General features: G+C 38.5%; 2 protein-coding genes across 2 annotated transcripts in view; both read left to right on the forward strand.

Moving 5' to 3' along the window:
• The first annotated feature begins 1,296 nt into the window (after positions 1-1,296).
• On the forward strand, positions 1,297-4,863 carry LOC117227281 (uncharacterized). The gene is made up of 4 exons (XM_033482403.2): positions 1,297-1,648; positions 3,851-4,044; positions 4,116-4,226; positions 4,324-4,863. The coding sequence occupies exons 1-4, from the start codon at positions 1,475-1,477 to the stop codon at positions 4,454-4,456; spliced, it is 612 nt and encodes a 203-aa protein (XP_033338294.2). The 5' UTR covers positions 1,297-1,474; the 3' UTR covers positions 4,457-4,863.
• A 4,313-nt stretch (positions 4,864-9,176) lies between these two features.
• Positions 9,177-13,636, forward strand: part of LOC117227342 (uncharacterized) — a 35,767-nt gene continuing 31,307 nt past the window's right edge. Inside the window, exon 1 of the mRNA XM_033482485.2 lies at positions 9,177-9,304. The gene's annotated coding sequence lies outside the window, so the exon portion shown is untranslated. The remainder of the gene's footprint in view (positions 9,305-13,636) is intronic.

Genomic DNA, 13,636 nt, shown 5'->3' on the forward strand with positions numbered 1-13,636 from the left:
AAAATCAGTAGAAAAATTTAATACATAAACATTGACAATAATAGAATGATTCAGTTTACTACGTAATTCGCAACAATTAATATTTGTAAATACTATCTTAACGGAGGCAATTTCGGCAGAAGAATAGAAAACAACTAAATCCTTTACAAAGATGCGTGAACTTTAAAGTCGATTTTCTCGAAAACAGAATCCCGAATAGAAAACTGTTAAGAAACAAATTTGGTGTAACAGTTCTTTATTCGGTGCTCCATTTTCGAGAAAATCGACTTTAAAGTTTATTCATCTTTGTAAAAGATTCAGTTCACCTCCTACTCGATTGTAGTACAAATTCCGGTCCGCACTGTATATTCTTTTATTGCAATGTCAAGATCAGGTTTACACAAACTTTGTACGATTTCGATTCTAGTAAGTATACGCCTGGATAAAGGGCTTCAGGGAAAGATTTCTCATTAAAACAGTTTTATAAGTCCAGTAAATGTAATAGAAAAAAATGTGAAGTCAGTCATCTTGACTGGTTTGCTAGTTCAACGGTTAAACTGATCTTTTACGATTTTTGTTAACCTTTAGATTGCCGGCATGCTATCACGCGGAGTCACTAATATTGTACCGTATTTTGTAGAAGTGGCCTCTTATCTGACTCGATTTGCGAGAAAAAGATTTTAATGATAAAAATTATTTATGATGTAGTCTACAGCATCTAACAACATAATAGTTTTCCAAAATATTTCTTTCCACGAATCGAGTCAGATGAAAAAGGACAGTAAAAAGAAGTTAACACCAAAATACGGTACAACATCAGGAGTTCTGCGGAAGTTAATTAGATCGGGCATTACTCAAAATTTCGCTCCAATAAATGGAGTTCCGACGAGCAAAGTTCTACTGTAATTCCATTAAAAAAAAAATCCGACAACTCTGAAATCTCGAAAAATACGAAATCGACAACATTTCTTATCCCATTGCAGTGTTTCAACGAAATAATGTTCTCCACTGACATCTGTTCCTATCAAAAAAAATAAACGAGATATAGATTTATACGTGTATAATGTTCGAATAAAATCGGTTGGCCTCGCATTCTTCTTGTAAGTTACACGAACAACAAGAAGAAATGGAGCAGGACGTAACAGTTCCAAGATCTGACGTCCGTCTTGGTCATCTAACGTCAGGTCAAATCATTCGGAGGCATCTGATTAGAAAAGTCAACCGTGGTCGCGTGACAGTGAGTCTCGGGACTAACCACCGGGGCCTGATAACACAGTGGCCAAACACGTTTCTGTTCACCGACGATTCTTGAGATTGCCGTGACCGTCTCGGCGTGCATCAGTTCGCGAGCGAAACGTCAGCCGGCGCAGCTCGGCGTTAACCGCGAAAGATGTTTCCGGCTTCCCTGAAAAACTTTTCCGGCCGGCGGCTCCCAAGAGAGGTCTGAGGTCTTCCGCTCCGCGAAACGGCTGATTTCAGTCGGTAATTCCAAGAAATGAGAGCCCCGTGGCTCGTCCTGATTCTCGCCGAGATCCTGGTCCTGGAGCTGGCCCTCGGGGACCCAGTGTATCACCGTAATGACACCATCTTAAGCGGTCCGGGTCAAAGGTCACCGGAGACCCTTTCCAGACGCAGGCGGCTGACGTTTCCAAAGGGCAGCGCTTTCGTGGTAAGTGCGCACACGATTCCGGTGTTCATTGTATTCCGGGTGCCCTACGATCGGCTCAAGTGTCTTCAATCTCGATAAGAAACGTCCGCGAATCGTTGGACGCGACTCCTCGTCTTTTGGTAGTGCTCCTCCGAGTGCGTCCACGGAGGACGAGAAGAAGTGCAGCCGGGTCGGTTCGCGAAAATGCATCCGTAGAAATGTGGTTCAGCAAAAGTTTCGATCGCAATGTAGTCGTCCCGGTAAAAAAAAATTTACGCTGCGCGGTGCTTGTCTGTGAGACAAGAATGAAGAGGCCAAGTTTCTTGCCGGCAGTCTTGAACTTTGCAGGCATGTTCGGAAACACTCGGTATGATTAAAGCAAACATTGGGCCGGCTTCGATCGTGTAGCTTGTTACGTAATAGGGAGGTCCATTCTATTGTATGTCGTTTCGTAAATGAATCGAAATGTTTATGTTGTGGACGAGATAAACCGTTACGTTTCCGATGGAACATCTCCGTTCCTTTCCATTTTCTTCGGATTACACTACACTGCAATACGCTATACGATACTATGAGATATTATAGAAAACCACGTATATCGACGGACTCGTGAGATCCATCGATTTAAATATTGTTGAAAACTATCGATGGTTGCTGACTAACGAAGTGTACTTCGAAGGAAAGAAGTTTCAATGTGGTGGAAGAAGAGTAAAAATACTTCAAAACAGACAAGAATTAAAAAACAGCATCGATATTCAAAGCATTATTAATAAGAAATAAAAGTAGTTGTACATTCTGCCAATATACAATAAAAATAAGAATTTCCATTCAGTTTTTATAAAACAATGTTACATGTCTTATAGTTTTATCATGATTGAAAATAGGTGTTTTCATTTTTTGATCAGCCTTATTCTGTTAAATTAAATTATAAATTATAATTTACCGATAAATAACTTCCTATGATGTAAACAATAACGCTTTGTATACAGGAAACACAAATTATATTTCATAACATAAATTGTTATAGTTATATGCAGTGTCTTAAAATTTTCGAAAATACTTCACCGACTTCGCCACAACTTATTTTTAACACTATAGATTGTCGAAGAGAGTCAATTTCACTCATTTACGATTTTATTGCTATATATATATATGTAGTTTATATATAGTTTTATATATAAAAGTTTAAATAACTTTTTTTGTAACATATGTTGGTTTTTATAGAATTATGAATTTTAAATAACCAACATATGTTTAAAAAAAAATTATTTAAGTTTATATATACATATAAAAATCATCGTCAAAGGTTATACAGAACTGGATAAAATAGTCAAATGTAATTCCCTAACCAAATTGATTTTTTTTTAGATCATTTCAAGTCGATACTATCACCATAAGGGTAGTTGCAAGGTTTAAATCAAATTAGTAGATAGTCCTCTAAATCTTTTGATTCGCTGAACTAAAAATTTTGAAAAAAGATTCAAAATGTTGTGCCTCATTAGATAGATTTTTGTGAAAAAATTTACAAATTTTTATTAGACAGATTTTTGTGAAAAAATTCACAAATTTTTATTAGACAGATTTTTGTGAAAAAATTCACAAATTTTTATTAGACAGATTTTTGTGAAAAAATTCACAAATTTTTATTAGACAGATTTTTGTGAAAAAATTCACAAATTTTTATTAGACAGATTTTTGCGAAAAAATTCACAAATTTTTATTGGACAGATTTTTGCGAAAAAATTCACAAATTTTTATTGGACAGATTTTTGTGAAAAAATTCACAAATTTTTATTAGACAGATTTTTGCGAAAAAATTCACAAATTTTTATTAGACAGATTTTTGCGAAAAAATTCACAAATTTTTATTAGACAGATTTTTGTGAAAAAATTCACAAATTTTTATTAGACAGATTTTTGCGAAAAAATTCACAAATTTTTATTAGACAGATTTTTGCGAAAAAATTCACAAATTTTTATTGGACAGATTTTTGTGAAAAAATTCACAAATTTTTATTAGACAGATTTTTGTGAAAAAATTCACAAATTTTTATTAAACAGATTTTTGTGAAAAAATTCACAAATTTTTATTAGATAGATTTTTGTGAAAAAATTCACAAATTTTTCGTTTGTGCCCAACAGAAGAAATATCTGTTAATTCTAAACATCATATCGTCAAAAAATTCAATCCTATCCGCCTATACACTTTCCTGTATGATTCAGATGACAGTGTCGTTGCTACAATCTATTCAACTGCCACTACCCAGCAGCTGGTACTTGGACTTCGAGTTCGACACAATCTTTCCTATACAAACGCAGGACAGCCCGAAGAAGAAACATTTCTTCCGGAAACCGTGGCTGGTCAAACGAAGGCACCGCCGTGAATTGTACGCTAATTTCGAAGCTGCTCTAGACAGGTACTCGTGACGGTGACGTCATTCTGGTGTCGCTGTGCCGTCTGTGTTGTTACTATGGATTCTTGTTTCAGCCAGAATTTGCCGGGACGACAGTGCGTTCTGAGAACAATCTGCGAGGCGAAAACATTATTGAGCCCTCCGGGCGACTCGTTCATCGAGGACGCTATTCGATTGATACTAAGGTAAGGGTCGCGATATTTTCTTTCTACACTAGCATGTGTGTGTGCGTGTATGTGTGTTGAGAAGTTCGCAGAGAAATCGGTTAATTTCACGTTTCAGCAACGTCGAGGACACGGAAAAATCCGATTCCTACGATGCCGCGTACAGGACCAGCACACCATGCCACGTAGCTTACTTCTGTCCCTTTTCCTTGCTAAGACTGTTGTTATACAACTTGTACATTGACAGCTGACCGCAAATTATAATTTCCTGAATAGGGGACTCGTGAAATTAATTAGGGAAAACTCCACGTTTATATTCGACTGCTTCTCTCGGAGATTGTTCACTCCTCCATCGAGTTAAGCTTGAGTTTAAACGAACTACAGTAATTTCTCAGATTGCACAGAAAAATGGACAATTTGGGAAGAGGAGATACGATTATACGAGCCTTGCGGCTCTTTTTTATAGTTAACGATTTCAGAAAAAGTCAGCGAAGATTTTTCGCAGGAAGTAGGGAATTCAAATCGGTCCAATATCTCTGATGTCTTCGAATGAAACCGCGCGAATTCCGAAACAGAAACTACCGGATCAGAAGATAATATATAATTTAAAAAAAAAGAAACATGTAAAATATAATTACAAATTTTTATATTCCGAAAATGTATTAATTTATTTATGTATCCTTATTATACAGCAATAACCCATTAATGAATGAATAAATGAGAATGAATAAATTTTACTATGGAATGTATCAACATTCGGACATTCACGAGAATATTTCGTTTTTCGTCCGAAACACTTCAATTCTCTCAGTTCCCCGCATTGTGAGCCGGTGCAATTGCCCGTTGCTAGGACAGTGCCAACTGCGCTACTGAAACCAAACAATAGTTCCGTCCCTTAAACTGGAGACCGCGCTGATAAAAACGACCAAGGCTCTTCTGTCCTGCTCGCGCGCACAAACCAGCGAAGTGGTATGCAAATCGGAGAAGGAGAATCGCGTAACGTTTCTCTCGAGTAACGTTTCTCCCGGATAACGTGCGGCAGCTCCGAAAAATGTTATCGGTCGAGTCGATCGCGAACAACAAACCCCAGCCAGACGTTAAAATACACCTTTCGGGCGAAGGTACTAGGACGCTGATAGACGCGCCGCGGCTAGTACGAACTGCTCGCGTTATCTTGGTCTCTCATAAATCCCCTCCTTGTCATCGGCAAAGTTCGTCGGCCCCGAGGAAAATCCTGGCTCTGTTCGAAGCCCCGAAGGCGTAAACGTCGCAACAGCTCGAAGAGACCGGCGAATCGGATAAGCGGCTAATATACAATTCGGAACATACAGCCTTACCCGACAAGCATGAGCTGGGTAAGCGGTTGCAACCAGACGGGACGGGACCAGACGAAACCAGACGAAACGAGACGGGACGAAACTAGAGGAGATGCGACTAGACGCGGCTGCCTCTCTGTCCCATGTCTATGACGGCCTGTTGCCTACGAAGCTGCTGCGTGACGAATTAATCGACACGCGTGACTGCGATTATTGCCGCCGTTTACGGACACCGTTTAAACATTTAACCGAACACGAGCCAGTTACTATGGAAAAGCGGCGGAGGCGTACGACAGTCTAACAGCGCGGAATTTGAAGCAGATGATGTGGAACTCTCGAGGCTCACAGGTTCCTCGGATGACGACTTCTAAGTTTCATTAGGTTGACGCGTATGAAATGTCGGATTTTTAAGTGAATACATAAAACTGCATAGATTTTTTCAAAAGCAGTTTATTTAATCAAAATATGCTTCATTTGCTTCAATACACTTTTCTCAGCGAGATTTTAATGCATAAATGACTGTCTCGAAGAAATTCTGATCTTTAGAATGGATAAACTCTAATATGGAATTTTTCAGACTGTCTTCGTTTTCACACTGTTTAGTCCGTAAATACTGTTCTAAATGTTAAAAAAAATGAAAGTCGGTTGGCGAAAGATCCGGCGAATAAGCTAGGTGCTGCAAAATTTCATATTTTAATTCACTTAATCGCGAAGAAGTATTGGGCCATGCCGATTGACAAGTGATGGGCGCATAATTTTTTGAACTTTCATGCGTTTCATCAATGTGCTGGCAGAACTTTTCGGCTGTAATTGTCTCCCCAGTTCGAAGGAATGAGTAGTGAATTACTCCGGTCACATTCGTTTCCACCAATGCTTTCAGAGCATCATTTTTCACAGACGTTTTGGGTCTTCCACACGGTTCACTTTGTAGGGAAAAATCAGCAGACCGAAAATTTTCAAACCAACGCTGCACTTTTCGATCGTTAACAGCGTCCTCCCCAAACGCCTGGTTTATACTGCGTACAGCTTTTGCTTACGGAGTTCAAAACAAATAACAAAATGGAACACTTTTGAGAAAATCTTCTTTGTTGAAATGTGACTCTGGCAATGGACGGTACGACCATAAACGAGGTTACGCCAAAAACAGAAGCATGACGAAAACGGGGAGACAAACGTTCACATGTAAAGAGAATCCGACATTTCATATGCACCAACCTAATATAAGAGAACCCGGTGACGGATACACGCTGATATTTATGAAACTTGGCGCAAGTGTTAATAAACCTGTTGGGATTATGGAATGAAAATGAATATGATTCTAACTCTTTGCTTAAAAGGACTTTATTTTATTCCTTTATTGAGAGAAGGTATATGGGCGAAAACGATCGAGCGACCAAACTCTACTGAGAGTCCGGTAAGAAAAAACGCTTCTTTTATACCCTTCTTGGGTTCGTCTTATCCACCAATCAGAGACGTTTTATTCGTCGCGTTTCACATTGTATACGTGACGCTGGGATCCCCAAACAGTCAGGGCACGATGTGTATCTAATGGTACCGGTGATGATGTATCGCGGTATCTATTATATACAGTTTACATCATCGTCGTTGCCCGCTGACGGAACCGACGAAAATGTAAACCGATATCTTAGTATCTTAGTACTAAGTAAACTATAGATTAATTTTTGTTCGAGGCTAAAATTTCAACAAAACCTATCTAAGATTTAGCTGTACAGTAAATTCTCCCTAATTGTCCTTCGGCTTGTAAACAGAAATGGACAATTTGGGAAGAGGAGATGCGATTATTTGCGATTATTTGCACCACGTTTTTATAATTATTGACAATCGGAAACTCTAAAAATGAGCGCGAGGCTCGAATAATCATATCTTCTCTTACAAAATTATCCATTTTTCTACCCAATCTGAGCATCAATTAGGAAGGATTTACTGTACTCGGCTATCTCATAGGACAGCCAGATAACTTTCGTTTACCCGAGTATCCCATAGGTAGCCTTGGTACCCAGGTATCTTACAAGTCTTAGCTGTATTGCGAGCAGATGAACTGGCCAGCAAAAAATTCTCGGTACAAATTGATTAACGCGAACCGATGCGTCATTTGGTTAATTCTACAGAGTCGTACTAATGATGGGACCAAGCGCCGGTTAATTACCGTACACGGTCTAGCGTGACAATATTGAACGTTCCGATTGAGAGGACCGGTCGATTGGAGATTACCAGGCTGCACTGTCGCTTGTCGGGCCGGGGGCGCTCGTCCGACTTCGTAATTTGTATCGAAAAAGTTAAGAGGGGCTTGGTGGCTCGTATCGCGGACCTGTCGATACGAACACCTCGAGCTGAGCGCTACAGAAAATTGGGTCGTGTCGTTCGGAGCAGCCCGTCGGGACTCGTTCGCCAACTTTCACGAAAACAATGAAAGAGTTTTAAACGCGGGGGGCAAAAGAGAGCGAAAGAGAGAGAGAGAGAGAGAGAGGAGTTGGATGGAAACGGGTGGCGAAACTCGAGAGAAATTAGCGTCCGACGATGACGATACGTCGAGCTTGCGGGATCAGGCTCGCGGAATTCCGTCGAGTCGATAAGCTTCGTGACTGTTGGCTTTTAGACTGTAAACTTCGCCGGATCTCAGTTGTCCCGGTGGTAACAGACAATCGATGCACGCGAATCGACGATGATAATGTCGGCTGAACTTACACGCGGGAAGCGCAATTATGTTGACAACTATTTGGAAAAGCTCGACGGTCCGGGAACTCGCAGCGTAACCATCGGGATCAGAACTTTTGGGAAATTAGGGCTCGCTACGGAACCGCTCCTATCCTGCGAAATCACTACTTCTTTCAGTTGGCGTTTATTTCATTTGAGCGAGCGCACCGTGTGTCGGATTACCAGGGCGAACTGTCACCGAATGAACATTTTCTATGATAAATACAATATTAACCAGTCAGCTGTGGCGCTTCCTTCTCAGAGCGCGCACCTGTTTGTATTATATCACGAGAATCAAGCGATGACGGGTATAATCGTCAAACGCGGAGCAAGTGTCGCTGTTAAAATATTGGATTAAAAGTCATATACTACATACATAATAAACGACGAACGTAGGACAAATCAAATACTTATCAAAGTTAAACATCCAAATTGCTGCTAACAGAGTGGCATTCGGCAAAGCAAGAAACGATACATAATGGCACTTTGCGGGTCGTGTAAGATTGGCCTCGAAATATTCCAAAGATCTTGAAATTTGAGAATATGTCTTTGTTTTCACTAAAATTACAATTTAAGTAGCCAATGATCGCTACTCTTTACGCGCGACGAGTATACTCGTCATGACACAAAATACTGCCATTTCCCCGTGACAAGCATACTCGTCAAACACAGCTAACCGGTTTAAGTACTATCTCTAGTTCGTAATGATATTCGTGCTTCTGTTTTTGCCCGTGCCCGCGTTTCAGCTCTCGATCTCGTGCGAGTCAAGACGATTCAGCCATATTCTCGTTTGCGATTCCCGTCTCTGCGATCCGGAGCTTACGGTGCGCCACGAACGCGAACGCGAACGCGAACGATAGCGGTCGAGGTGATTAACGTTCTCGCGCGATAGCAAGTTCGACCATCGGCACCGCTAATCGTTCGTCAAATAAACCAGAGGAACGTGGGAAGCGTTAATGAACCCAACAATGACCAGGTCCACGCTGAAACTGCGATAATAACGGGCGTTCTACGCGGGCCTCGGCTGTCATTCGTTGAGAAGACTTCGAGGAACTGCCACCTTCAACGGTGAGTATTCTTATTTCCTTACGAGATCGCTTGTATCACGCAACTTTCTGCTATAGAACAACGTGGGTTACAGTGACGTAATAACGTAATAGCGTAATAATTAGTGTAATAGCGTAGAACATAATAACGTTTTTAAAACTCAACTAAATGACTTGAATTTGTTTAGATGATAGAGGGACTAGTGTACTAAACATTGAGTAAAATACTTTTTTTCAATTTGGCTATTACTTGGGATGACAAAAAAAAGATAAGAAACTCTTGATTTTTCATCTGAGCCTATAACAAAAATTTAGAAAATGTCTTTCGTAGATCTCGGTTACTTGTATACGTGCAGAAAATTTGATCGAAATCGGTTGACCCAGAGTCAAGCTACAGGCGTTGAAAGATTTAAAAAAAACTGCAGATTTCTCCCAGTTTTTGATCAATATCGTGATAAAACCTGGATTTTTGTGATCTTTAATTTATTGTAACTCGTAACAACGTCAACTGATTTCGTTAAAATTTTGTCGGTTGAAGTGCTAAATCAAATCTTTACATGATTTGTACAATAATTAGCGTCGCGTAGTTTTTATATTCTAATTTGTAGAGAAGTGATCGACTTTTGTTGGAAAATTTTTTTGCCAGATCATCAGAAATGTCTGATCACGGCCGTTGAAACCTCGGGCTCTTTATTGTTCAAAATCACACGAACTATAAAATGGGAAGAAGAGGAAGAAGTCCCAAGTTTAACATTCTGTAACATTTTTTTTATAAACCTTCTCGAAATTAGAACTGTTATAAACTTTAAATTGTTGCCGAATACATTGGAATTTATTGAACAGGCAATTAAGTAATTGAAATCTATTTAAGCATTAAAGTACCATACGAACCTGTTTTTTGATGTTTTGTAACGAATTATGGAAATAATTAGTTTTATTTTCATTTGCATGCGAAAGGGGTAAGATATTTAGATTCTGAAACTCTAACGAAATACCGTCTTGTAGCAAACACGAATTTCTCTAAATACAGAAGTTCAAAATAGGATTTCTGTCACGAAATACCGCTTTCCAGACCACTGCGCGACGGTGAAAATTCGCGTGAAGAGTTTGTGAGCTTGTCAAAAGCAACGGGAAGTTGGAAATCTGGCAGATATTAGAAGCAAGTCGCGAGCGGCAACGCGACGCCGTATGGGATTCTGTCAAGTGCCATCAGCTCTGGGAAGAATTTGCATCGCGAGCGCAATCAACCGGTATCGTTATCAATTTCGTGCTGTTCCCGCTCCGCGAATTGAATCCGACGAATGAGCAACGGAACGACCGTAATACCATATTTCTTCGGGCAGCCTTTAACGATCGGGCAACGGAACACAGGGAGGAGAGGAAAAAGAAGGGAAGGGAGCATCGAAAGGAATGCGTGATCACGTCGCACAGCGGTAGCTTTTTTCAGAAAGTTGGTTAGAATTCGTAACTTCATACGATTTTTATGTTTTTGAGGTTGCTCAATTTGAATGTGTTGTCAAAAAAAAGAACATTGTTTTTAACTTGTTTTCCCGGAATGTCAGTAATCTCTCGCTATTTGACTATACAGTAATTTCTCCCTAATTCGCGGTCAGATTGTGCACAAAAATGGACGATTTGGGAAGAGGAGGTACGATTATTCGAGCCTTGCGTCTCGGTTTCGAAGTTGTTAACAATTGGTAACTATAAAAACGAGCCGCAAGGCTCAAATAATCGTATCTCCTCTTCGCAAATTGTCCATTTTTGTGCGCGATATGACCGCGAATTAGGGAGAAATTACTGCAATTACGTAACTGGAGTAGAGTAAACTCCCGAAATAAGCAAAAATGGACTAAATGGACTGGATATATCATAATTGACATCTTACTTGAATAAATCTTGTTAGAAAAGATCTTTTACAACTTTGTCTCTACTGATTATATTATAATATGGCAACGATTTAGGACATTTTGAGGAGCAGGGCACAAGACTGAATTCAAAAATATTTCGCGCCCCTTACGTGCGAAGTTCATCTCTATAATATATATATTTTAATGGTAAAATGTTCTACAAGTGGTTTATTTAACACTAATCCTGCCGAGAGTTAAAAGTGACTGTAATGCGTTTTGCCTTATAAAGGTTACACAAGCTGAAATTTACTTACATTTGTTACAATTTTTATATCACATTTCAGTATCTTCATAATTTCAATAATAGTCAGACCGGTCAATTGATCAGAGATGGTAATTCGTGTTAACCCTTAATTGTGGATATCAAAATTTTTGGAAACAATACGGACACATAGTTTGTGAGACTCTCACTAAAATATGTTAGAAATGAAATGTAATTTAATTTCTTTACGTAGAGATTAAATATAGCATGTATTGCAAATTTTTATTGTAAAATATTTCACAGTTGCACATAGAAAACTTAAACTTACAAAGAAAAGGAAAAACATTAATAAGCAACAATGCATGCAGTAGATTCTGTCAGACTCGGTGTCCGCAGTTAAGGTCAGAATAAACTTTACACATCTTTGTTGCCATCTTTAACCCCTTGACAATGACGAGTTGGGGTCGTTATTCATTTCATGTGCCACTGTAAACTTTCACGAGTCTAACTCCTCAAGAACCGTTTTCAGCGGAATTCGTGCAGTATATTAACCCCTTAATGCACAATTTAAAAAAAAAATCGACCAAAAAAAATCAATTTTTTTTATCTAAGAAAATATATATTTGGACCTTAATTTCAATAAATATGTAAAAAAAATGCAAAAATTACTAAAAATTCAATAAAAATAGTGGATAAATAATTATAGTGAATATTGAATCGCATTGCAGATCGAATTTTGTACCCATCGTACTGTTTTTCAATTACCAGTTACTATTTTGAAGGGGAAGGAGGAGACGAAAAAAAAACTGAAAAATATTTAATTTTACCTAAATTTGTAATAATATAATAATAATATTTATTAGCTGAAAAATATATAATAAACTAAAACTATTCAAAATTTTCTTTTGTATGGTAAATTTCAAAACAAGGTGCAGCACATAGCCCAACATTCCTTATTTCAACATTAGAAAACATACCTTTTATACACTAAAAATCCAATTTACTCTCTATAAAAATACACCATAAAACAAAAACGTTTTTATATGTTGACACTAATAATATTTGTAAAAAATAAAAAACAATTGTCTTTGAAGAAATTCACTTTGATAACGTCTACTTTACTTCACGACTTGCTCACGAATAATACACTAAATGTTCATAAGTGCCATCCTAAAAGTGCATATTTTATTCCTGAATAAGCAAAAAATAGAAAGAGATCGGAGATAACTGGAGAGTAATAAATAAATTAGTCATAACAAAACTCACAAAAGTGCCAACGCTAATTAGATACGCAATAATGGATATAGATAGATAGAAACAATTACCAGGTCAGAGATGCTTATAAGCGTCACCCTAAAAGGCCATATTTTATAATCCCAAATAAACAAACTTTACAGCTTACAATACAGAATTACACGATGAATATCAATAAATTGAATGTTTTCCTTGGTTTTTATTAAGTTACTTTTACTGCCCGGATATATTCGAATCTGAACATTTTAGCGACATAAGTTGCGACGCCGACCGTATATATACGGGTCTGCACATTTTGGCCAGTTTTGCACGCCCGTGTTAATACGTTTCTGCGCGTTAAGGGGTTAATAGATTACTCAGTTGCTTCACTCGTGCGTCGATTCCGGTTTGTTTACAATGTTCAAGACGCCCCACCCTCCCACCCTCGCGACAGTACCAATAACAAAGTTACATTCATAAATCAGTAATCCAAATTTCAAAATAAAACATTCTCTTTCTCAGTTTGCGCATAACTGTTCAGTTGAGCCAAATTAAATAATATACAGTGAGCCTTCGACTTTCGCACACAATTGGTTCCTGAAAGTGTGTGCGAATGTTGAATGTTCGAAAGTAGACTACAAAAATATGCACCAAAAACGGTGTTTTAAAGTATTTATTTATTTAGCTTTCGGGTGTTTTCTTTATAAACTTGTCAAGAGTTACTTGAGTACCTCCTTTTTTTTTCATTTCGTGATAAAGATTTCTATAACACGCAGTGTCTTTTTGTATTGCCCTACGTAATTGAGACATACGTTCTCCATTGGGATCGCATTCTTCCATAATAGTTAAAAATTTGTCTAGACGCATAAAGGCTTCATTCATATTTTTAACTGACAAAGTCTAATCCTCTCGATCGGAATAACATTGTAATCTGATGGCTAAAGTCTGAGGTCCCCTGAGAGGGGGCATCCAATTACAATGCACCCTGCTTGACTCACGATGTCCGCTCCGA

The sequence above is a fragment of the Megalopta genalis genome, chromosome 8 (genome assembly GCF_051020955.1).
Source record: "Megalopta genalis isolate 19385.01 chromosome 8, iyMegGena1_principal, whole genome shotgun sequence".
In the NCBI taxonomy this organism is placed as follows: domain Eukaryota; kingdom Metazoa; phylum Arthropoda; class Insecta; order Hymenoptera; family Halictidae; genus Megalopta; species Megalopta genalis.

Bases quoted from the DNA above. Each gene is read 5' to 3' on its own strand.
- LOC117227281 (XM_033482403.2), top strand. From the start codon at position 1,475: ATGAGAGCCCCGTGGCTCGTCCTGATTCTCGCCGAGATCCTGGTCCTG. The intron at 4,045-4,115 runs GTACTCGTGACG...TTCTTGTTTCAG, and splicing joins TTCGAAGCTGCTCTAGACAG to CCAGAATTTGCCGGGACGAC. The intron at 4,227-4,323 runs GTAAGGGTCGCG...TTCACGTTTCAG, and splicing joins GCTATTCGATTGATACTAAG to CAACGTCGAGGACACGGAAA.